We start from the raw sequence: 26,555 nt of genomic DNA on the forward strand, positions 1-26,555 counted from the left end.
TCTACAGTGTTATCAAAAGCAGATATTTAACAGATTAATATGATTGCCTCAGAGAGAGAAGAGAACAATCAGTTGAGTGCTAGGTATGGGTGTGGGAAGAGAATGGTATATGTCTTTACTAACCAGAAAAGTCATAGGGTTGTACCACTGCCAATATTAATTTTATTGCTTTCATTTCTAGTTCCTCCACAGCATCTAGGTATGGCAAAATTCAATATATAAGGCCAGTAAGGAGTGTTTCACGCAATACCATCTGACTGACTGGCTGGAGTTCTTCGTTATATATCTAACCTGTTCTATGATCTATCGTCTTAATTTAGGTGATTGGCAAAGATATTTGCAATAGGACTTCAGTGCTATTTCTATAAGAAAAATCTAGTTTGACAAAAGAAATCATGATCTAGGCTAATAGCATATTGTTTCAAAATTAAATAGATCTATCTTGCATGTGTTCAATTTTGCTGAGAACCTAAAACTGCTCTAAAAAAAAAAGAAAATATAACAAGAAAATAAAATTAAATATAAATATAATAAATCAAAATAAACTATACAAAGAAAATAAAATTATATGATTAAGTGGCACACTATGGCATTTTTCACTTAAAACTTTTAACTTCTTGACTATCCATGGCTTAATAATTAGTTTGTGGTCTCCTTTATGTATGGCAGAAGACATTAGAGAAAGATGGTATTGAACTAAGCAGCTGGGAATACCAGCCTGTCATTAAACTGACAAAGAAAAAAATGACACTTGTGTAATGGAAAACTAAATGTGCTAAGATTGTTTTTAACTTTTTTTCTGTGAGGAAAAGCAGATTTTGAAAAAGAATGCTTCATATTTATATTTTAAAATTTACAAAAGCCTTGTATATTATGTTTTATGTGAAAGATGTTTATTTTCTTTCAAACAATATTAAAACAAATAAATTATTGTGCAGTTCAGTAACACAATGAGCACATAATACAGTTAAACTTTTAAAAGGCACTTCTAGTATAATCACAGTAAAGTAACATAGACAATTAGACAATTATTTGCTTTGACACTTTATTAATTTGCCCATTCATTTCAATTTTCTTTCAATGTTCTTCAGTGAATTGCTTCATTTATAAACATTTCAAAGTTCCATTATAAAATATATTTAAATTAATTGACTTATCTTAATTCTATTTACCATTGATTCTATCACCTGTAAACCACATTTAAAAGACATTTTAAAATGTTATCCTTTATCTAGTTACTAAACTAATCACTCCTCTACACAGTCATAAGAAAATGTTTGAAATAGCCAAAAATAAATGAAGTGGAACTGGTGATATAAAACTTCTAAGAACAAAAGTTGGGTAAGCCAGAGGTTTTTTGTTATTGATACTGTTTATTCTTTTAAAGTGGTTTTGTTCTTTTATTATTTTAAATTATACAATTGTAAATAGTATGCTTTTATTTTAAAAGATCTCAAAGTGTATTTTAGAAAACTGGAAAAGTCTAATTTTTTAATAAAAATTATAATGTTGTTAGCTTCCCAATGCTAAGTCAAAATCAAAACATGTTCTCTAAAGAACATCCACAGTCACTCTCAATTTTATCATAGAAATATGTACAATCATAAGTATCAGCTCACCTGATTAAACTAATTTTCTTATAAAGAAAAACACCCTTCATATATCCTTGCATAAAGGTACTATTAATTCATATGATTAATGTAGAAATCCTAACTAGCTGAACAAATGTTCAACAGATTTTGGACCCCATATTCTTTCATTTTCAAGTTTATAATAAAATTAAGAAATGATAAAATACTAAGTATAAAAATTATGTCATAAATTGAGAGCTATGTTGAATATGAAAGCTGAGATGATATCTTTCTTAATAAATGAAATGTTACAAACTGCAGTGCAAACAGTACATCCTTACCAGTTATTTTTATTTTTATTTTTTGAAATAGAGACAGGGTCTCCCTGTGTTGCCCAGACTGGTCTAGAACTCCTGCGCTCAAGTTATCATCCAGCCTCAGCCTCCCAAAGTGCTGGGATAACAGGTGTGAGCCACCATGCCCAGCCTTTACGAGATGTTTTTTAAGTTAATAAGACTTTCAGGATTTGGTTAGAATATTCTGTTATAATAACCAAACTCATATTATTTTATGGATAATCTGAAGAATAACAGCTGTAATTGACAGTAGTTTTTTAAAATGTAAACATTTCCTTTCCTTGATCTAGTTACATTACATTATTGTTAACTAAAAACAGTCCATGTATAAGACAACTAAATATGATTCCATCCCTTTCTATGTAGTCATAAGAATAACCATAAGCAAAAGTTAAAATTACATTCTTGATTTGTTTAAAAAAGCAAAACAGGTATTGAGAAGCCATCAACTGTGCCTGATGTATTTTCTAAATTATTTTTGTTAATCAATTACATCAACATGAATGATTTCATAGAGAACTAAAGCTGCTACATGCAGTAGTACGGCATATATACTCCTTAACTAAAAGTTTCTATCGTGGCCCGACTCGATGGTCACAACTGTATTCCCAGTACTTTGGGAGGCCAAAGCAGGCAAATTACTGGAATTCAGGAGTTTGAGACCAGCTTGGCCAACATGGCTAAACCCTGACACTATAAAAAATACAAAACTTAGCCAGTTGTGGTGGTGCGCACCTGTAATCCCAGCAGAGGCTGCAGTGAGCCAAGATTGCACCACTGTACTCCAGTCTGGGCAATAGAGCCAGACTCTGCCAGAAAAAAAAAAAAAAAAAAAAAGTCTCTATCGTGTGAATGTACTAAAGTAAAATAAAATTTCCCTGAGATGAAATGTCTTGCTGGCCCACAGAAATAACTATGAAACTATATTCAGATTTTAATTATAATGAATTATAATGTAATCTGACATTCACTTAAAGTAAGTGTTAATTTTTTATCATCAGCTGATTTGTGCTAATATTTTAAGTGGCATATTTCTAAATTTATTTCTAAATCAGTATAATCAGAGAACTTGTTTAAAATATAATTTTCTAGAAACATACAAAGATGCACATGAACAGCTACTTTAGTAATAACTTTCATGTTTTCTTCAAGTATAACATCGCCAATTTTTATGCTCTTAAGGTGTACCGACATTTAATTACTTCAAAAGTAGAGAAAAGGAAGCATTTAAAAAGTAAAAAAATCTTTCCAAATGCCCATAGTAAACAGAGGGTTGCTCATGTCAGAAGATTTCTACATTTTTAAAGATCAGACAAGCATTAGTTTAAAAGATTTGCTCCTTTTCTTTCATTCATTTAACCAGGTAGGATATCACTCATGTATTTTTAATTAGGAAGCCATTCACATGAAATAACATCTCACTGAATGCTCTCAGAAATGCTGCTGAGATAACCTTCAGACTTCATTATAAAATTTGTCCATTCCTGACAAATGTCCTCCATGGAGAATTCTTCACCACCATATTCCAGAGGAAGAATACCTGGGAAATGCTGAAGCAAGCTTTGTTTGTAGTTGTTCCCATGCATGTGAATCTGAAATAGCCAAAATGTTTTAGAAGGAATCCTCATTAGATGCATTTCCAGGAAAATCAACCTCATAAAACAAGGCAGTCTAATAACTTCGGAAATTGGAGAGTATAAATAGATACTACATCCTTTATTCCTCTGATTATGAATCTAATAATTTTACTTACGTTTAGGTTGTGTTACTGTGGATCTAATAATCTTACTGTTTCTTGGATTTGCATTATTTTTAAAAAAGTTATTTTCCTCTTCAAAAGTAAATTTTTAAAGACTAAATAAAGTTATTTTACAAATTCTGTTCCCTGACGTGCAAGTGATTCTTACTAAACTATTATCTTGGGACTATTCTATGATGATAAAAATGTACTAGCTGGAATTAATTCATATTAAGTAAAAGCATATATCTGTGCACACAATTAGGTCTATGAGAAACAATTTATATGGTGCAGTTGATGGATATTGTTGGCTAGTATAAAGTTAAGAAACAGCCGGGTTCGGTGGCTTACACCTGTAATCCCAGCACTCAGGGAGGCCAAGGCAGATGGATTGCTTGAGCTCAGGAGTTCAACACCAGCCTGGGCAACATGGCTGGTACAAAAAATACAAAAATTAGCTAGGCGTGCTGGTGGGGGCCTGTAGTCCTGGCTACTTGGAGGCTGAGGCAGGGAGAATTGCTTGAATCCAGGAGACAGAGGTTGCAGTGAGCCGAGATTGTGCCACTGCACTGTAGCCTGGGTAACAAAGTGATACCCTGTCTCAAAAAAAAAAGAAAGAGTATAAAAGGCAAATTTTTTTTAAATATTGAGACAATTCTGATGGTTGAGAACCTTAACTTTTCAAATATTTTAAACTATAAAAATTGATCATAGAATGCCATAAAGTTAAGACAAAGCCATAGATACTTGAACCAAAAGCACACTTGCTAAAATAAATAACGTTTTCCCACTTTCTAGGGCAAAATGTTGCCCTGTGCATTCAACAATCATTTAATAAGCAACTACTATGTGCTAGCATATGAGGCTTGATGGATGAAATGAGTTTCCTATACTCACTTAGGAAACTCAGAAAGCCAATCTTTAATTTTTTCTGAAATATGTAAAATATCATCAGCTAATTGAGAAGAAATTCTATCTCCTCAGGAAGGGGCAAAGTAAGAAAATGTATGGGGCATTGCCAAAAAGTTGAAAAAGATAAAAGTGGCTGGATCAGTTTTGTTCTCCCTATTTTGGCAAGTCTGTCTCACATCAACTAACTTTCATTGACCTCCTTCCTCTAACTTCTCAACTTTTTACTTTTCTTTCTTTTTTCTCCATATTCTCTTATTTGTTAGGTTGTTTATTCTTGTTTTGTTTTTGTCTAAAATTTAGCCCAAAATAGAAATACTTATTTTTATATCTTTAGGAGTTAAACAGAGGATAGTCAACTATTTATTATCAAGTTACACTGAAGAGAGAAAAAAATAAACAAACAAAAAAATTGACTTGTTTAAAAATATTAGAATAAACAGTAGCTGAAAGTGTCCATCTTTGCTAAAGCAGGCAATTTAAGGAAGGTTTTTGAAGACAAACAGAAATATTCACTGGATAACTTCTAAAGAAGCTTGAGGGTCATAACTTTCTGACCAGGTATGTTATATTTCCTTAATAAGAAAGAATGTTGTTTCTAAAATTCCAAATGTGCTATTACAGTTCATATTATCACTGTTGACATTTCAATAATTTTTTAGATTTAAATTGTTAAAGCCTTTACAAACTGTTTTGTGTTCAAGGCATTAGATGATGCCAGTGTTTGTCTAAATAGATGCTCTAAAAATTCTCCTTCACATATTAATTTAGAAGAATGGTTGCCATTCTTGAGAATGCAGACTCTATTTTCAACCTTTCAAAAACTCTAAGAGATATGAGATGTTTTTTTCTGAGATAAGCCTCCATAGGGTAGGTTAAAAAAGAAAATCCAGTGTCTTTGCTCTAACTAGCATGATATTAAGTCACATACCTCAGTTACTGTGGTTTTCAGTTACACTGAAAGTGTTAATTACATTTCACTGTTTAAGAAAAATGTGTATTTTTATTTACATTAATAGTAAATTCACATGGTTAAGAATCAAAGCAAGATAAAAGATACACAGTAAGAGAGCTTGCTCCCAAACCTATTCTCATCTACTGTAGTTCACACCTCTTCTCTTGTTCCCTATAGACATCCACTTATATTATTTTTTGTATATATTTTCATGTAAATTTATGAAATATATTCTTATTTCTCCCTTTTGTATACAAAAGGTAGCATGCCATAAACCCTATTCCACATTTTGTTTATTTCAGTTTGTTTCAGTTCACAAAACATCCTGCAATCTTGTTGTTTTCTGTTGTTGTGTAGCTGTTTATTTAACCAATGCCCTAATAGTGAACACTTACTGGTTTTCAGTCTTCTGCTGCAGTGGCTCCTCTAGTTTATGTAATTTTGTTTATCTACAGGTAATTCAAGATGGTGATTTTGATGACTTTGCCACACTGCCCTCTATGGGAATATACCACTATGCACTCCAACTAGCAATGTATGAAAAGCCCAGTTACCCTACAGTCTTACAACCAATATACTTGATTTTTCCAAATTAAAAGTAAGTTTTAATTTAGAAAAGTAGTTGACTTGTTAGATAAATATTCAAAATATTGGGCTAATGATATAGATGGGCAGCTACAAGGAAAGATGATAAAACAATCCTTAAAGAAAAAAGGGTCAGAATGTCTGGTGTAGACGGACACAGACTTGCATGTTTTACTTACCCGTTCCTTAATTTTTTCAGTCAGGAATGGTTTGATCATGGAAAAGACAGCATGGAAAATTACTGGTTCATTTATCAAATGGATGCCACGAACTTTCAATGGAAATGAATCCTTTTGAAAATTAAAAAAAAACTTAATAACAAAACACAAATATTACAGACCTATACCTAATGATAAGTCTCTTCTTTGAACACTTGCTAAACTTACCGAAGTAGCTAAAGCGTGATTTTATCTTCAAAATTATTTATTCCATCAACACAAAAGCCTGGCTTACAGTTCACTATCACTAGGTTAAGAAAAGATCTCTAAAAAGGTTTATCCTCATAGATTAGGCAAAGTATTTTATGAAATATCTGCACATTTTCACCAGAAAATCCTTTCTCAATCACATACAGATGTTCTAATGAACCAATGAGTCATTTAGAAATTTATATTAAAGTTTTTTCCCAAAAATGTTTATTTTGAGAAAAAAATCCACAAATATTAAAGACTAGCACAATAAACACACACTTATAAACTTTGACACTGGTATATGTCTTTAGCATCAAACTAATATAGGCTTATTCAGAAAGTTTAAAAAGTTAAGAGTTGAAGAAAAAGAATAGTTTTCCTACCTAAAAGTTGTATTATTAATACAGAGACCTTTCATTCCAAGGTTCTTTTATGTGAAGCTATTTTATTGTTTCCATGCATCACTTTCAGAGATGTATTGTTAATTTGGGAATTGTCTTTCCAGGTTCCTTCTATGCATAATTTTCTTTGAAACATAGTTGCTAATATGCTGTCTAAATAATTTTCATTCTGTTGTGTTCCACGGATATAATACAGTTTTTGCAAATAACATGTTTTATTATTGTTGCAAGAATCCATCAAACGAATGTCCCATTGTTTGAGTAACCATTTTTCTATCTTCTGGACTAATAAACCATTTTTTTTTCTTTTTTTTTTAGTGAAATAGATGATGCAGTAACTGTCCTTATGTATAGGAGGAGTGGTGGTTATAAGCACAACTTTTACATTCAGGTGACCTGGGCTGGAATTCTCACTTCACTACTGACAAACTGTGTGTACCTGGGCATTGCTATGTCACTTCTTGGATATAGTTTATTAATTGTAAAGTGGGAAAATACAATAGTCATATGTCATAGGCTCACTGTGGACATTAAAACTTAATGCATTTGAAACACTTAGCAAAGTACCTGGCACATAGTAAGCTATTCTTATTACATGCAATCTTTAATATATTAAAGATTATTCCTTAGCTAGTTTCCCAGAAATAGAATTACTGGGTCAAAGATGATGATCACTTTAAAAATCTTTTGATTTATTAAAAAAAGTGTCAATGTACACCTATGAAGAATTATGTGACATTTTATTGTGCCATTGCTACATATTTTTAAATCAATTTTTTAATTTAGGAAAATAGCTCTTAATGACAAAAATATAAAGTCACCACATATTGTAAAGATGCATAAATCTTCTTGTTACTAATTTGAACATATTTTTGCAGTCTGTTGCAACATTTTTCTTTTATGAACTAGTAATACTCTACTTCCTTTTAGCATTATTGAATTCTACATATCATTTCCAAAATTGTATTTAAATTTCTAATAAATGTACTTTTGCTCCTCTTTGTATAACATATAACAAAATTTAAAACTGTAATTTGGAAGTATTATGCCTGACAGTTAAAATATACATTTACCGTAAGTACAGCAGCAATCTTCTTGGCTACGGATGGAGTGATTTGAAAAGCATGAGAAAACTGCCAGCCTTCCAGATCAAAGATAGCCTTGATTCCATTCCGCTGAGTTTCTACCTCCTGTACAATAAGCTCGGATGTGATTAGACTTACTCGAAATACATCATAAGCTGTAAAAACTTTGGGGTCCCAGTGTGCTAAAAAAATAAAGCATATCATATCTTAGCATTGTGTAAAAAATTAGACAGATTCCCAAAGGGAGACTAATTCATTTTAGACTTAAAAGATCAGTTGAAATAGAAACATGTATGAAGGTCATGAATTGAATAATCCAACTGCGGTCCAAGAGCATGTGCCTGCTTCTCCCTCCCTCCTCAAATTCCTAGCAAAGAATGGCTTTTTAAGAGTATGGGGGGAAAGGATTGGATGCAGGCTGAATTTGACTGCAAGATGAAGTCACAACCTCACACAAAGATGGGAATGCCATTGTGTATGCTCCAAGCTCAGAGGTGTTGGAAATGGGAAAAGCAAGGGCCTGGATTATAAAGAGCAATTAAGACCCCACAGTAACTAAAGAAGTTGCTAAGGGAAATCCGTGAGGAACAGATAGGCAAGTTGATTCTTCAACAGCCTTCCAGTGGTAAGTAGCACATAGCAGACTCATGTCCCTGCAGGCTAGAACAGAAGTGAGGGCTCGGGAAAGAAGAGCCAGAGAAGCACTTAAGTAGCTGCCCACACCAAAGAAAAACACAGGGTACCTGTGCTAAGAGAGAGGAGTTACTGAGATTCTTGTCCACTCCTCTCACCCCTCCCCACCATCCCTGGAACAGGCCACGCCATGCAGAAATGACAGTAATGGATGGACAAGCAGATAATCTTTTTTAAAAGACATCTATTCCTTAAGAATTATAATATTAAACACACACATACCCAGAGAGAGAGGTAAACAAAACTCAACAGGCAAAGGCAACAACTTGAGAAAATGAGAAAGCAGGAGACAGCAAAATAACATAATAGAAGCCAGGTGCAGGTGCAGTGGTAGGTTCCTGTGATTCCAGCTACTTGGCAGGCTGAAGTGGGGACAAGGGGGACACTGAATTCAAGGAGTTCGGGTCCAATCAGGTCAACATAGCAAGAACCTGTCTGTAAAAAAATAGTTTAAAGAATTTTTTTAAAGAAGCATAATTCCAGCAGGGCGTGGGGAGAATACTGTAGGCCATTATTATAAGAAAAGGCTATTATTAAAAAGAATCAGTTGAAATCTTAGAAATAAAAAGATAATTAAAAACAAAAAATTTGATGGAATAAGTGCTAGAAAAGACAGAGCCAATCAGGGAATAATGGTTTGGAAGATCGCGTGGAAGAATTCTCTCAAATTTGGCGCAAAACAGCCAAGAGTTGACATGTATGAATAAAAAGTTAAGAAACAAATGCAGCTGGATCCAGGAGTTTCAATATCCAACTGATAAAACTTCTAGAAGGCAGTGACAGAGAACAGAGCAGAGAGGAATTGTAGCAATAGAGAAAAGTTCTCCAAAGCTGAAAAAACATGTAAGTCTTCAGACTGAAGTGCCTAACAGGATGAATGAAAAAGAAAAAAAAAAAGATTCATAACTAAGTAGTAGTAAATTTTCAAAAAAAAAAAAAAAAAAACACAAAGTTTCTGGCATGGGGAACTGGATAGAATGGGAGCACCATTTATTTATTTATTTTCTGCTTTTAGATTCAGGGGTGCACTTGCAGGTTTGCTACCTGGGTATGCTGCATGATGCTGAGGTTTCAGGTATAAATGATCCTGCCACCCAGGTATGTGAGCATAGCGTCCAACAGTTAGTTTTTTGACCCTTACGCCCCTCCCTCCCTCTCCTCTCTAGTCATCTCCAGTATCTACTGTTCCCATCTTTACACCATAAACACCCAGCATTTAGCTCCTACTTAGTGATAATGTGTGGTTTTTGGTTTTCTGTTCCTGTCTTAATTCACTTAAGATAATAGCCTCCAACTGTATCCATGTTACTGCAAAGGACAAAATTTCATTCGTTTTATGGCTGCGTACTATTCCGTGGTGCACATTTAACAATTTACTGAGATAAGAGACGTGTATTGGGTGGAAAAGGTCATAAGTGTGGACATGTTAAAATGGTGACTGTGAGACATCTAACTGGGTGCAGCTGGAATAGGAGCTAGTTGTGTGGGTCTGGATCCTCAAGGAAAAGATAGGAGTGAAGATACAAATATGGGGATTGTTTGTGCTTATATGACGATCCACAACAGGGACTGTCTCAGAGCTATGTTTTTTGCTATCAAAGCAGAGAGATAAAGTAGCATAAAAAGAGGAGGCTGAGGGCAATGTCCTAAGATTTCAGAGTTTAAAAGATGAGTAGAAGAGGAGATGCCAGAAAAAGAGATTAAGGAGGAGCAGCCAGTGATGTCAGAGGAAAACACCAGGAGAACACGGCATCAGAGAAGCCAAGGGAGGAGGATTTTTTTGAGAAAGAGGAAAGCGGTTCACTGTGTTGAGAGGTTAGGTGAAATAGGACTAAACATATCCATTATATGTGGTGAAAAGAAAGTTGGTTACGTTCATTTCAGCAGGGATGGGAGTAAAATCAGACCAGGGTGGGCTGAGGGGGAACTGTGAGAAAATGTAGATGGTGGCCATCACCAACAAAAGGAGTCTGGCTGAGAACGAGAAGAGAGGGGAGATGGATGTAATGGAGGACGGAGGGTTTTGTGGAACCCAGGAGAGTTTTTGTTTTGTTTTTGGTGGCTGGCGCTTAATAGATTTAAATGTTAACTGGTAACATGTCGTAGCAAGGGAAAAGAGAAGATCTAGAAAAAGAAAGAAGAAACAGAAATATTCCTAAGAAGGCACAATGGGATTGCTATTTTTTTTAATTTTTATTTTCTTTCATATTAATGGATCCTTTAGAAGGTGCGTTATTGTTTTTTAAAAGCCTCAGCTTTCTGGCTGGGCGTGGTGGCTCATGCCTATAATTCCAGCACTTCGGGAGGCCAAGGTGGACAGATCGCTTGAGACCACGTGTTCGAGACCAGCCTGGCCAACGTGGTGAAACCTCGTCTCTACTAAAAATACAAAAAGTTGCTGGGCATAGTGGCACATGCCTGTAGTCCCAGCTACTCAGGAAGCTGAGGTAGGAGAATCACTTGAACCCAGGAGGTGGAGGTTGCAGCAAGCCAAGATGGTACCACTGCTCTCTAGCCTGGGCAACAGAACAAGACTCTGCCTCCAAAAAAAAAAAAAAAAAAAGAGCCTCAGACTTCTCATAAGAATGTGAATAATCAACCCATGAATAACCTAGATAAAAAAATACTATACTAACTTCAGACATTGGCTGAATACTATAATGATTTAAAAACCAGCAGAACAAATAAGTTTGACAATCAAAAAAATAGTTAATGACCTAATTTCTGAGCCAACCAACATAATCGTTTGACCTACACTGTCTAACATGATAGCCATTAGCCATGTGTGGCCATTCAAATTTAAAATTCAGTTTGACTGAGTACAGTGGTTCATGCCTATAATCCCAGCACTTTATGAGTCTGAGGTGGGAGGATTGCTTGAGGCCAGGAGTGAGACCTTCTTGGGCAACATGGTGAGACTCCATCTCTAAAAAATAAAAATAAAAAAACTGGCTGGATATGGTAGCACATGCCTCTTGTCCCAGCTACTCCAGAAGCCGAGGCAGGAGGATCACTTGAGCCCAGTAAGTTCAAGACTGCAGTGAGCTATGATTGTGCCTCTGCACTCTAGCCTAGGTGGCAGAGTAAGACCCTAGCTTAAAAAAAAAAAAAAAAGTCTGTTTCTTAGTTGCAGTAGTCACATTTCAAGTGCTCAATAGTCACATGAAGCTAGTGGCCATTGTAGAACAGTTTCATCATCATAGAAAGTTCTACTGAATAGTGCTGGCTAGAATTTAAGCTCCATTGAGGCAAAAGAAAAATATACTTTATATTTTTAATTCCTTCTCCAGTACCTACTTAACATTCACTGAGTGCTTCTATGTACCAGGTAATGCTCTTGTTATATTTTAGATAGACAAACTGATTGATTGACTTAATGCTTACAGTAATCCTACATGATAGCTTTTCACTATGTCCATTTTACAGATGAGAAAACACAGTCAGAGCTACATAGTGTTTCACACAGCTAGAATGTAGCAGAGCTGAGATTCCAATCCAGGCCACATGCTCCAGAACCTGTATTCACAAGTACTAAGCCACAGTCAAAACTTCACACTCACTCTTAAATTTTACTTTTGCTGCTGTAATTATATCCTCCAGCCTGTTGGCTGATAAAGGTCACAACTTACCTTTACCTTGGGTTGCCCAGCCTGCATGGAGGAAAAGGCTGCGTGCATTTTCTCATTGCTTTTACTGCAAAGAGATGGTTATGCTAAAGTTCTACCAAAAAGCTCCACCACAGATTTCCTTCTTTAGCTCCTCCCATTAATTCAATTAAATTTAGAAAAGTTTTCATTTTACTCATAAAACTTTCTGAGTTTCTCCCTTTCATCCCCGAATAACATAACATACAGGAGATTTGCAACATGTTTTCCTGTTTGAGACTATCACTAAACTACATGTTTTCTGGATTTTCAGATCTCTTGAGTTAAACAATGTACTTCTAAATTAATGCACTACATGAGGCCCAGAAAATATCCCTACTGGTTCAGTGTTAAGGTATTTATGATCGAAGCTGCACATCTGCTTCTGACTATCAAGGTGTCATTTTTATTACTTCACCTGGCTCAGTCAGTTTATGAACAAACTAGAAACAATAAAATCTAGCCAGGCAATGCAAAGCCAAGACATTTACAGAAGGAATTGGCTGAAGGTTTCAGTTTTATGTTTCTTGGACCCCTGAGTAGAGTGGTCAGGTAAAATATACAACACTCAAATAAGGTTTTTTTTTTTTTTTTTTTTTTTGAGATGGAGTTTCGCTCTTGTTACCCAGGCTGGAGTGCAATGGCGTGATCTCGGCTCATCGCAACCTCCACCTCCTGGGTTCAGGCAATTCTCCTGCCTCAGCCTCCTGAGTAGCTGGGATTACAGGCATGCACCACCATGCCCAGCTAATTTTTTGTATTTTTAGTAGAGACAGGGTTTCACCATGTTGACCAGGATGGTCTCGATCTCTTGGCCTCATGACCCACCCGCCTCGGCCTCCCAAAGTGCTGGGATTACAGGCATGAGCCACCGCGCCCGGCTCAAATAAGGTTGAATTTCAGATAACCAGGATATAATTTTTAACATAAGAATGCCGTATGCATACTTTAAAAAACTATTTGTTCATCTGAAATTCAAATGTAACTGGGTATCCTTTATTTTAATAGCATATAAGTTTATTTCCTAAATAAAACATTAGTACTTTGTTAAATCTGGCAAGCCTAACCCTAAGAAGCTCAAGGAACTTCATTGCTATGAGCTCATTCAATTTCCTCTGACACTGGTGCAGGAATGAAAGAACAGAAAGATAGTGACGTCTGTTTTATAGATGGGATTTCATGATTAACTCAATTTTATTTGACACTTAAGCTGGGGGGAAAAAACTCAAATCATTTTACTCGATTTTCCAATATCCTTTCAAAAATTAAATACAGTATCTTCTTGCAATCTAGCAAGCAGATGAGTTATAGGCAGGTATCTTATCTATAAACAGGCAAGAAATGCAAACATGTAAATATTTTAAATCTTTAAAGATGTAGATGTTTCTGTAAGATTGTAATTCAAACATTCTGTGCATAAAATGTTGGTTTATCTTTGTCCTTCCAACTAGGCCATGAGAGATTCTGGGAATAGTGTGAATTCTTCTTCTGTGCCTGCCATTTTTAATCACACGCAGGTCTGAGGAAGGCAGAAGTTATAGGTCACCAACTGCTATTGTCTGAGTGTTTGCATCCCCTCAACAGTCATATGCTGAAATCCTAACTCCCAAAGTGATGGTAGTAAGATGTGGGGCCTTTGTGAGATTATAAGGTCATAAGGATGGAACCCTCATGATTGGGATTAGTGCCCTTATGAGTCCCAAGGGAGACCCCTTTTCCCTTCCAATATGTGAGGTTAAAGTGAGAGATGTCACCTAGGAACCAGGTAGCAGGCCCTCAATAGACACCAAATCTGCCATTGCCTTAATCTTGGACTTCCCAGCCTCCAGAACTGTGAGAAAAAAAACTTCTGTTTTCATAATCCACCCGGTCTATGGCATTTTGTTATAATGGTCTGAATAGACTAAGACATCAATCTACAAGAAACACTAGCAACCCCTAATACATAAAAAGAAGATGCAGTGAGAAGAAACAGGAGGTGATGGAATACAGTGTCTGCAACAGCTCCCAGGGGAGTTGCCTTTCCTCTGCATCCTCTTCCATCCAAGGGAATGAGCCTCTTGCTCCTCGACCTGGGGCATTTTTGAACTAGTCATTCACTCACTCATTCCACAAATATTTAGTGACTACCAAGTAGCAGGCCGTGTTTTCAGTGCTTGCGATACACCAGTAAACAGAACAGATAAAATCCACAATCTCATGGTGTTTACATCATTATAGTCCAGATTCTTTGTTTTTTTTTTTTTTTTTTTTTTTTTTGAGATGGACTCTTGCTCTTTTGCCCAGGCTGGAGTGTAAAGGTGCAATCTCGGCTCACTGCAACCTCCACCTCCCAGGTTCACGTGATTCTCCTGCCTTGGCCTCCCTAGTAGCTGAGATACAGGCATGCACCACTACACCCAGATAATTTTTGTATTTTTAATGGAGACAGGCTTTCACCATGTTGGCCAGGCTGGTCTTCAATTCCTGACCTCAGGTGATCCACTCTTCATCCTCCCAAAGTACTGAGATTACAGGCGTGAGCCACCATGCCCCGCCAAGAGTTCAGAATTCTTATTTGTACTTCCTACAAAGCATTTTTGAAACACTTTTCCATGATTTTAAAAAAATATTCACATACTATTTATCTTCGCTATTTTCCTTTCTTCTTATCTTGTACAGTTGGCTGTGGAAGAATGAAACTAGGATTTTCACTTATATCTGTTTATTTTCTCACAACTGCCAAAGTATTATTATATTTCAGGGACATTAAGACCCAAATTAAACCCAAGTTAAAACCCAAAATTTTAAATTAAAGCCCAAATTCCTAAAGATGAACATATTGAAGCTTTCTATGTGGTATTCAAGGAAAAAATGGAAGAAAGAGGGAAGAGGAGAGAGAATAGAACTGAAGTGGAAGAGACGAGAAAAAAAGAAGAGCTGTGTATGACTTACCGATTCTGTAAATAAGAACTTTGCTGCCAGTGGGATCCCTGGATCTCAGGACTCCATGGTAGCCAGCCTTTAGAAGGCCAATAATACTTCTAGGGTGTAGATCTGCACTTATTTCTGGACATTCTGCTCTCCATTTATAGTAGTTTTTTAGTAACTGAAAAATAAAATTAAAATTGTCCACAAATGACTTACATGGTAAGGAATTTGTAAAAATGGAAGGAAAGCTTTGGTATTGTGTATAAACTTTGACGTCCATAATATCAAGAGTTTAATATGGGGTATCTTTTTAGCTGTGAAAACTGAAAGTTCCCTTTATCAAGGATCAGAGGTAACAGGGGTTAATCACAAATTCAGAGATGAGCCATTTTCATTCACCACCCATGGTAGATGCTCTCCAAAGACAGCCACCAATCCCTCCCCTCCTGATATACATGCACCATTCTTCCTATTAAGAGGTGGCATCTATTTGCTTCCCTCCCCTTGAATTTAGGCTGGCCTTCCAACTTGCTTTGATCTAATATCATGTGGCAGAAGTAACATTGGGTGGACCAAGCTTTAAAAGGCCTGGTACCGTCTGAATTTACTGTTTGGGATCCAGACACCATCCAGTGAGGTTACTGAATGATAGCAATTCATGCGGAGAGAGGCCTGGAGGTTAAGAGGCCGTCCTCGATAGTGTGACCTCAGCCAAGTTCCCATCTGATGCCATGTGGAACAGAGATGAACCACTCCCACTGAGCCCTGCCTAAACTGATGATTCAAAAACAAATAAATCATCGTGTTTTAGGCCACTAATTCTTGGAGTGACTTGTCAATCAGCAATAGAGAACGGAAACATCACCTTTAGCATTTTTTGAAATAAGGAAGTATAGAAATCAATCAAATGAGTCAGAAGAGCCCAGGAGCAACACTTGGATATTGGATCTTGTCAAAATATGGTTTGAAAGAGTCCTACTTTCTTTCCTTCCAAAAGAACCACCAGAAATGGCTAATCACATATGCAAATAATATAAACACTGTCAGCATATTGTGGAAAATAGTAAAGCAAATTTTGTATTTAAAAATTATTATGTTTCTATTTTAATTTTCCTTTTTATGATGTTTGGCACTCTTAATTTTTCACAAGTTACAATATATTTGATTTGAGTTTAAAGAGACCTATTAACAATGTGAGACTGCAGTGCAGAGAAAAGGACAGATTTTATATTTGAGAGTCATTGGAATAAGCAAAGTAACTAAAACCTCAAAAATAGTAATGATCTGGAGGAGAAACTACAAATGACAAAAACTAGAGAGGGAAATGCCGAGCCTTGGAAATGTCAATGGCTGGGAATGGCTGGAGGAAGAGAGAAACTGAGTGGACCTCGGGAGAACCAGCGCTAGTACACGGGAGGGAGGGCAGCGCCATCCGTGCTGCTCTGCTCCCCATCACCTCCATTTCTGATTTATCTCCCTCTCTTTCTCTCTCTGTCTCCCTCTCTTTCATTTCTGTATTTAATAAACCTTTCTTAATTTTAAAAAGAGAGAGAATGTTGCTAAGAGTTAAATGCAAGAGAGAAGAAAGAAAAAAGTCAATTTGCCAACAAAGAAATAATTGCTGACCTAAATAGCAGTTTTCAAAAGCAATGAGAACAACAGGCACATTGTGGATCCTAATATCTTCATTGCACTCTCTAAGGTGAATTTATCTTCCTCCTCCAGTCTTAGGGGTACCAGAATAACTGTTAATAGTATCGTACAGTGCTTTTTACTTTTCTGATAGTTTCCTCAGACACGAAAAGTCTTTTTTATTCCAATTAGTAACTATATAGAAATAATCTTTTTTTTTCCTGTGGAATGATAGAAGTAGTGGCTTCATTAGAAGGGATCATTTAGGTAATAGTGGCAGGGTGCTCAGCTTATTCATCTCTGCAGCGTGCTGCACACCCAGGAGATGACAGCACGTGTTGAATGAAAGAATAAATTAAGGCATGAATAAACCAACTGGATCCACACACTTGAAAAAATGACTTCTGTAAAGAGGCACAAATCACTATCATGCACAATTTTTGCAAACTGAAAGATCTAAACCTGGATCTTTGGTCATTACTTTTCCACTGATAGATAGATTCGCAGTACAATTGTTCTAAATAAATTATGTAAATAAACTGCTACCGAGCAATTCTCAAGCAAATCATCCTATGTCCACACAACAATAAAAAAGTGGCGAAAAATACTCATTATTGGAAGGTGGCTGTTCTGCAAACATTAGAAGTAAATAAACATTTAACGCGTTACGGGTTAACTATGTTTTGAAATAGAGTCGGTTTCTTCTTACATGTTTCATGTACTTTGAAACAAAATAAGAAACATCATATTTGTAGCACTCTTACAGGGTCTGATGCTCTCATTTGAATTCCTCCTCACAACCACCCTGAGAAGGAGCTACTGTTACGGCATTATTAGGGTAAGAAAAGTAAAGCTCTGAGAAATTACACATTTGTTCAAGAGCTATAACTATCAGGAGCAGAGTAGAAACCTAAATGGACACACGATATGATCAATTTTACAAAAGAAGCTGCATTTAGAGAGAAATTAAGCCGGGCGCGGTGACTCACGCCTGTAATCCCAGCACTTTGGGAGGCCGAGGCGGGTGGATCACGAGGTCAAGAGATCGAGACCATCCTGGTTAACATGGTGAAACCCCGTCTCTACTAAAAATATAAAAAATTAGCTGGGCACGGTGGCGCGTGCCTGTAGTCCCAGCTACTCAGGAGGCTGAGGCAGAAGAATTGCCTGAACCCAGGAGGCGGAGGTTGCGGTGAGCCGAGATCGCGCCATTGCACTCCAGCCTGGGTAACGAGCGAAACTTCGTCCCCAGCAACACCAAAAAAAAAAAAAAAAAAAAAAAAGAGAGAGAAATTAGCAGGGAGAATCTATGGAGTTTTGAAAGCTTTGGGAAAACCGTAAAGATAATTAAAGGATGAAAACCTTATCACATAGAACAAAAGTATAAGGAACTGGGCTATCACTTGATAGAAGGGATTCAAGGGAGTATGTAGAACAGACAGAAAAGTAAATGCTTAGCTGTTTTTTATGTTTGTTGTTTTAAACAGAAGAGGCAAGTGCAGTGTATTTGAGAACACAGGCTCTCTCCTGAGCCCCACCCAAGTTCAAATCCCTGCTTCAGCATTTAACAGCTACATAATTTCAGACAAGTTACCTACTCTTTATATCTGTTTCTTCTAAAATGAGAAAATAATAAAAGATAATCCATGGAAACCCTACTTACCAAAGTACCTTACATTCCTTAAGCACATTAGCTATTAGGATTATATGATAAAACCTTATTAATTCACTGTAACTTCAAATACAAAAACGAGAATAATGAGAAATTTCATTGTGACTGAGGCAGTTATCAAGCTTTCGTTACACAAAACCTATAGGGCTTCCATATTATGAATGAAGAAGTTAGAGTTGAATTAAGTGCTATTGCAGAGGAGAATGAAAACAACGGTTTTGCACTCTTACCCTTTCCTTTTCCTTTCCAGTTGGCAGGAAAGCAAGACAAAGAGTTCACAGACAGAAACTTGATTTCTATCCGGTGGATTTAGACACAGTCCTGCTAGTCAATTCCTCAAGGGCATGGTGCAATGAAAACAATTCCTTATTTAAGGAATACAGAAAAAAATACATATGTCACAGAGGCTGAGGGTAAATTTTATTTTTCTATTTAGCTGTTATTTATTTATTGAGATGGAGTTTCACTCTTGTTGCCCAGGCTGGAGTGCAATGGGACGATCTCAGCCCATTGCTGAGAACCACCTCCCTGGTTCAAGCGATTCTCCCGTCTCAGCCTCCCAAGAAGCTGGGATTACAGGCATGTGCCACCATGCCTGGCTACTTTTGTATTTTTAGTAGAGACAGGGTTTCTCCATGTTGGTCAGGCTGGTCTCAAACTCCCAACCTCAGGTGATCTGCCCTTCTTGGCCTCCCAAAGTGCTGGGGTTACAGGCATGAGCCACCGTGCCCGGCCAGATGTTACTTTCTTAAAAGCAGTTAAAATGAAATCAGTAAATGAAACATGTTTCATTGTTAGTTATCTCTATACATATATATGTTTAATGCCTCATTTAAACTTCATTCTTCATAGGACCTGAGATTGTGTTTTTATATTCAGTAGTTACTAAGTACATATTAGTTGATTACTTATGATATTGGGATACATATATAGCATTTAACATAATGAAAATAAATAAAGCTGGATACTTATTTCACTCCTAACATAAAAACAAATCTCAATTCCAAGACTTCAACATAAAAAAGAGAAGGCATAAACAACTAGAAAAAATTCTGGATAAGAGAAGAGCTTGTAAAACCCAGAGGCAATCAAAGACTAATAAAATCAACACATTTGATTACATTAAAATTTAAAATTCTGCACAGAAAAAAATAGTATAAATAATATTATAACACAGACAAAAATCAAGGACAAAGGTCTAAAATATATAAGAAGGCCTAAAATGCATAAAAATCTTTTATAACTCGGTAATAAAAATGCACAAAAGCGAAAAAAAGGCCATTTTCAGTTAACTGTAAAGAAATTTTGAAATTTTAAGTGTATATAAAAGATTATTAATCACACATAATTAAACAAATGGATATTATAATAACAATGAAAAACTATTTCTCTTCTAGCAGGTTGATACACAAATCACATTTGATAATACAGTGTGGGTTATGGAGGAAAAGGCAAGATCATGTCATATCAGAGTGATGAGTGATATATATATATATATATATATATATATATATATATATATATTTTTTTTTTTTTTTTTTGAGATAGGGCCTCACTCTGTTGCCCAGGCTGGCATGCAGTGAGTGGCACAATCTCAGACAGAGAAGTGAATACTTAGCTGTTTTTTTGTGTTTGTTGTTTTAAACAGAAGAGGCAAGTGCAGTGTATTTGAGAGCGCAGGCTCTCTCCTGAGCTCCACCCAAGCTCAAACCCGTGCTTTAACACTTAATAGCGACATAATTTCAGACAAGTTACTTATTGCAGAGTGCTGCACACCCAGGAGATAACAACACATGTTGAATGAAAGAATAAATTAAAGCATGAATAAACCAACTGGATCCACCCACTTGAAAAAATGACTTCTGTAAAGAGGCACAAATCACTATCATGCACAATTGCAGTGTATTTGAGAACAGAGGCTCTTAAACCTCCGCCTCCTGGGTTCAAGCGATTCTCTCATCTCAGCCTCCCGAGTAGCTGGGATTACATGCATGTGCCACCACACCTGGCTAATTTTTGTATTTTTTGTAGAGATGAGGTTTCACTACATTGCACAAGCTGATCATGAACTCCTGAGCTCAATTGATCTGCCCTTGTCAGCCTCCCAAAGTGCTAGGATTGCAGGCCTGAGCTACTGCAACCTTTGGAAGACTCTTTGGATGACAGTTTGTTATATTCCTCACCACTGAAAAATACACATCTAACTTCATCCAGCAATTTCACCGGTTGAATTTATCCTAGAAGGTTATATTCCTAGTTATGCACAAAGTATGAGGATATGAAGAATGCCAGTCAGTGAGGGAGGAAACCACAGCCGCCTTGTTGACTGCATCTTGTGTACGACTAGGCAAATTGTAGAGTCCAAAAAATAATTGTTGAATGAAGGTATGAACAGCAATAAGACCTAAGTCCAGTATCAGGTTAGATAAATTTTAATATAGTCTAATATATCCATCCAGTAGAATAACAGCAGCCCAATAAAGAGTAAGATAGATGTACACCAGTTGATATAGGATGCTCCCAGTCCAAAGACAGGTAAGAAAGGCAAAATAGAGATCACACACAAACATCCTTGTGAAAGCACAGACCGTCTAAAAAGATAAACAAGAAACGAGTAACAGTAAGCAGCCTCTGAGTATGTAACTGACAAACCAAGGTTTGGGGTAGGGAGCTTTTTTCTCTTAGAAAGTTACTGTTAGAGGCCGGGAACGGTGGCTCACACCTGTAATCCCAGCAATTCAGGAGGCCAAGGAGGGTAGATCACGAGGTCGGGAGTTCGAGATCAGCTTGATCGACATAGTGAAGCCCCATCTCTACTAAAAATACACAAAAGTTAGCCAGGCATGGTGGTGCACGCCTGTAATCTCAGCTACTTAGGAGGCTGAGGCAGGAGAAGCACTTGAACCCGGGAGCTGGAGGTTGCAGTGAGCCGAGATCTAGCCACAGCACTCCAGCCTGGGCGACAAGAGGGAAACTCCGTCTCAAAAACAAGCGAACAAAAAAAGATAAAAGAAAAAAGAAAGTTACCGTTAGAAACTTACTTTGCATATTTAAGGATTTTATTGTTATCTAGATTATTTTAACCATAATTTTACTTAAGTTAAAAACAACCTCAGGCTGCTCTGCCTCTATGGAGTAGCCATTCTTTCGTTTCTTTACGTTCTTAATAAACTTGCTTTCACTCTAAAACAAACAAACAAGAGAAACCCTCAAAAACTTCCCATTGAGACACACTGGAATTCTGCACTATAATATCTTTCCTGCTAGGCAGCTGTGTGACACTGAGCAAGCCACTTAGAGAAAGGGCTAGATCTGGTCCAACTGCTGAATCTTAACTATGTGCCAGGCACTGTGCTCGGTACAGCTTGTTCTGTTAAACTGGTTAATGTTCAATCTCCCAACCAATCAGTGAGGCAGGTATTTCCATCTTTATTTAACAGATAAGGGCGCTGAACCTAAAGCGTTAGAACTCAAGGTCTCGTCCCTCTTTCTGATTCCTATCTTTCCATCATCCCTTCTTTCAAAGGGCTGTAACGTACCTGGAGACACAAAAGAACTGCCGCGACTACACCCAGGACTCCAAGTATACTGGGTTGCTTTACTGTCTTTACACTTAAGTATTACTATTAATATTACCATGTTGCTACTATGTGGCTTCAGCACTCCAGTTTTACCAGCAATTTCATGTTCCCCGCCAAGCGGAGTTAATCTGGTCACATGTGATAAGTCTGAGCTTCCAACTTCTAAGGGGTTACTTTGTTTTGTAACACAGGCTTTCCTCCAGGGAGAGGAAGGCATTTCCTCTAAACTTCGCAGGTTCAGGAGACTCATCTAGGGCAGGAGTTCCCATGCCTGAGATCAAAAGGGCCATTATCCCAAGGCTCCTACACTTTCTAGGTTTCTCGTTTCCATGACCCAGAGAAACTGGAAGGACCAGCGCTGGATTCTCGGAACACCTGCAGCCACAGCGCCCACGCCGGGTGGCTAGGGGCGCGTTCCTCGCCAGGGTCCTGCCTGCACCTTGGGCTTCGGCAGGGGTCCGGAATCCGGGTCGTGGGGCTGGGGACCGGGGTGCGCGCTGCCGAGCGCCCGGTGCACGCACGCTTACCCGCCAGGCCAGGTCCAGATCGAAATCCCGGGCGCGCAGGAACCGCAGCAGGAAGGAGTCGGTGAGCGGCAGCGGCGCGAGCGGGACGCCGACTTCCCGGGCCCGGCGCCGCAGCTCCGCCAGGCCGGGCTGCAGCAGCGGCGAGTGGTCCGGCAGCGCGTTGAGCTGCTGCCCCGCCGAGGGCCGGGACCGCGCCTCTGCCATGCCCGCCGCCGCCGCCGCTGCGGCCGCAGCTACCCCGGCGCCCGGGAAAAGCGCGCTCCCCGCGCCACCCCCGGCCCCGCCTCCGCGGCCGCTGCCCCGCGCACAACCACCCTCCAGCCTGGCAGGGCAGCCTCGGGCCTCGCGCACCCGACCTGCGGCGGGCAGAGCTGCCTCTTAAAGGAAACCGCATAGTGTCCCCACGGGTGCAAACCACCTGTTTACAGCTTTAGCTAGGATCCCCGCCTTTTCCCAGCGAGGGAAGCCGCTGGTGTTCAACACCGAGGGCACGATGTCAAAGTTAGCTGGGACGTTTTCTACCATCTGCCAGAGAACCTTGTTTTTCTTTTTCCTTCCTCCCTCTCTCTTTCTTCCATCCTTTCTTCCTTCTTGCGATGTGGGAGCTGAAAGGAGCCTTAGAACGACCCTTTAATTGCCCCTGGCAGACGCGCTACTGACCCCTCTCCCGTCTCCTTCCAACCTATTCCAGACTGATGACCCGCCCCCCTCCCCCTGCCCGTCTCTCACTAGTTCACAGCCTGCGTCCTAAAACACGCATTCCACAACGCCTCCTTAGCAGCCTCACCGCTCTTCCCCTCCTCCCGATCTGGGAAAACTTCTCAGATTCTGGCACCAGCCCCTGTTACTGACACAAATAAACGACTGGCACGTGCCCTGCCCCCTCCCCCCACCAATATTTATATTTATATATTTTCTTAATTTATTATTTACTTATTTAGGGAAAGGGTCTCACTGTCACCCACGCTGGAGTGCAGCAGTCTGATCAAGGCTCACAGCAGCCTCCAACTCCTGGGCTCAAGTGATCCTCCTGCCTGGGCCTCCCAAAATGTTGGGATTACATGCCTGAGCCACCATGACTGGCCTTCAAATATTTTTAACAACATAAACTTACACTGGTACACTCCACCAGCACTAAACTTTAATCATGTCTAATGCTAAAAAGGACAGTCCAAAGCCCTTATATGATTGTGTCTATGAGAATGAAGATGAAGCAGGGAAATAATGCGAGAACTTGAAAAGCTGTTCCATTGCCCTTTTCTTGATTTCTACATATTGGAACTAGCCTAGAATTGACTTGTCTTCCCAAGAGAGAATCCATGAAACCATTTCTTTTTTTTCTTTTTCTTTTTTCAACTTTTTTTTTTTTAAGAGACAGGGTTTCTCCATGTTTGTCAGGCTGATCTTGAACTCCCAACCTCAGGTGATCCACCTGCCTCGGCTTCCCAAAGTGCTGGGATTACAGACGTGAGCCACCACACCCACCCCTATTTCTTATTAAATGCATACTATGCTCCAGGTAAATACTGGACTCAGAAAAAAACTAATTAAACCAAATCTTTGCTTTTAAGAAGCTCAGAGAGTGGAGAAAGGGACTGCCATTTCATTCATTAAAAGAAGAGTGATTGCGTGGTTACCGTGTCCAGACCCTGCTCTAGGTCCTGAGGGCACTCCTGTAACCACAACAGACACACAACTCTTGCTTTCAAGGAGTTTTCATTCTTTTAGGGGAGAGAATGGACGATCAACAAGATAAATCAGTAAATAATATGATATAAGAGACGGCAGTCGATGCTACGGGGAAGCAAAGCCAAACCGTGGGCAACACCTACAGTGACGTTGGAATAAACACCTGAGTGAGGTGAGCGAGCTGGCCCAGGGGTATCTGGGATTGGAGGGCTGTGGACTTTGGCTTCTACTCTAAGGAAGATGGGAAGCATTAAAATAAATAATCCCAGTCCAATCAGAAAGCAACTATACGTGGGACAAAAGATCCCTAGCTTTGGCTTATATTCAGAGTGAGACAGAAGCTATTGGAATAAAGGTTTACAAGTCAGTGTGACAAGTGTACAAAACAAGTGTGGAGACAGACCGTGCTGTGAGAACACAGAGGAACACTACCCACACTGCCTAGGATTTCAGGGCTATTCTTGTGCTGACAGTTCCTCTGAATAGCCATCTCAAAATAAACCAAAGGAGTATTCTGTGCAGTGGCATATTTTTGGTTTCCTTCACTGTAGTATCCCTTTTTAGAGCTGATAAATCTATTATTTCTGCATCTGTGAAACTCTTCTAAGAAATCAACAATATTGATTGATTCATTCATTGCCATTAAACTCAGTGAAAATGAAGCCAACATGGAGCCCAGATGGCAGTGAGAGGTGGCTCCTAAATACCCGAGAGATGGCAGTGGGAGAGGTGGACATCTGTAACTCAAGTGGGAAGCAATGCCAATCTCAGCAGTTAGTCCAGTGGTAGAAAAGATTGCACCATTAAGGGAAAGAGAGAAAAAAATTGAAGAATTGATGGGGCAGACATATAAGGTGAAAATATTACACTAAAACTTGATTACTTTGGGAGTAATTTACACAGATCGTGCCTCTGTCTTTCAACAATGTTATCTTGGATTTATACAAAAATTTTAGAATTCTTGGCATAAGTTTTCAAAAGATGTTACTTTATTTTTGTTTTGACGTGTTTTCAAATATTCTATGCCCATATTTTACTCTGGTGAGCTCTTGTGTTTACCGAAAATGCATCCAGGTCTCTGGTTGAAAGATTCCATAGGGGTCTCTGGAACTAATAGTATGAGGAAATAGAAACAAAACTGAAAGGAAAGGTTAGTTGACTTTTGTAGCTACCTTACGATTTAGTCTGAAATTATTTAACCTTTAGTTATTTATTAACATAATAATTCATAAGTATACCAATTTGTTTTACTTTCAGCTTCACAGAAAAGACCAATATTTGTCACTGTTAAAAGATAACATTTTCAAAAAAACATAAAATTATGACGCTTATACATGTATAAAAATGAACATGTGTTAAAGATTTTATTCAACTGGGAAGGAGGAAATGAGGCAGATGTTATTACAAGTTCAAAGAAGTGAAAAAAAAAACACATTTACATGGAGTAAAGGATGTTGAAAGGAAAGTGCAAATGGAGGCGAAACTAACTTCTTTCACAGTGAGGGAGAGAGGTCAATCAAAACTCCAGGCAGGACAGAATTAGCATATTCTCAGACAAGAATCATTTGCCATTGCTATCAGTTATCCACAGATCGTAGAATTGTAAAATAGCTTTGATAGAATGAGAATCCCGTAATGCAAGAGGTACCATCTAGAGTCTACGTAATGCATAATTTTCCACTGAAGCACAGATATTACCCCACATCACTTGGGAAACTCTCTGTAAGATTTATAAAATAATATTTACTGTGGAACATCTTGAACATATGTAAAAATAATAGTAACGAATGCCAATGCACAGCCTGCTTCAGTAATCAATGGTATTTTGCCAATCTTGTTTCATTCACCTCCCCTACTTCTTTAATAAGCTGAAATATTTTAAAGAAATACCCACATATCATACTCTTTTACTTGTAAATACTACAAAATAAATTTTTACATCACAATACCGCTTTTTACCCTTAAAAAATTAGCAACTATTCCCCAATATTATCCAATACCCAGTCTATATTCGAAACTCCTTGATTATCTCAAAAATATCTAAGTTCTTCAAATTAGGCTTCACATACAGTTCATACATTGCATTTGGTTGCTGTGCATAAGTGTCAAGGATAGCCTCCTTCTTTTTTAAATGCTATTAATTTGTCAGCATTAACAAGTCAATTGTGTTTAGAATTTACCATCTTCTGGATTTTTC

General features: G+C 38.0%; 1 protein-coding gene and 1 pseudogene across 3 annotated transcripts; both read right to left on the reverse strand.

Annotated features, from left to right (window-relative positions):
* Positions 1-864: 864 nt before the first annotated feature.
* On the reverse strand, positions 865-22,873 carry TTPA (alpha tocopherol transfer protein). 3 transcript variants are annotated; one of them, XM_021670830.2, is made up of 5 exons: positions 22,670-22,873; positions 15,282-15,435; positions 7,999-8,192; positions 6,294-6,404; positions 865-3,519 (listed from the first exon to the last, which is right to left on the reverse strand). In XM_021670830.2, exons 1-5 carry the CDS (start codon positions 22,871-22,873, stop codon positions 3,346-3,348), a joined length of 837 nt encoding a protein of 278 aa, XP_021526505.1. In that variant the 3' UTR covers positions 865-3,345. The 3 variants fall into 3 exon arrangements, with proteins under 3 accessions (XP_021526505.1, XP_064240305.1, XP_064240304.1); XM_064384234.1 differs by lacking the exons at positions 6,294-6,404; positions 7,999-8,192 and having other exon boundaries at positions 3,360-3,519; XM_064384235.1 differs by lacking the exons at positions 6,294-6,404; positions 7,999-8,192; positions 15,282-15,435.
* A 174-nt stretch (positions 22,874-23,047) lies between these two features.
* The window catches only part of LOC105724780 (TAR DNA-binding protein 43-like), a 43,681-nt pseudogene continuing 40,173 nt past the window's right edge, over positions 23,048-26,555 (reverse strand).

The sequence above is a fragment of the Aotus nancymaae genome, unplaced genomic scaffold, assembly GCF_030222135.1.
Source record: "Aotus nancymaae isolate 86718 unplaced genomic scaffold, 86718_ANA_hifiasm-v0.15.2.pri h1tg000036l, whole genome shotgun sequence".
In the NCBI taxonomy this organism is placed as follows: Eukaryota; Metazoa; Chordata; class Mammalia; order Primates; family Aotidae; genus Aotus; species Aotus nancymaae.

Bases quoted from the DNA above. Each gene is read 5' to 3' on its own strand.
- TTPA (XM_021670830.2), bottom strand. From the start codon at position 22,873: ATGGCAGAGGCGCGGTCCCGGCCCTCGGCGGGGCAGCAGCTCAACGCG. The intron at 15,436-22,669 runs GTAAGCGTGCGT...TTTATTTTTCAG, and splicing joins ATCTGGACCTGGCCTGGCGG to TTACTAAAAAACTACTATAA. The intron at 6,405-7,998 runs GTAAATGTATAT...AATTTTCAAAAG, and splicing joins AGATTGCTGCTGTACTTACG to GATTCATTTCCATTGAAAGT.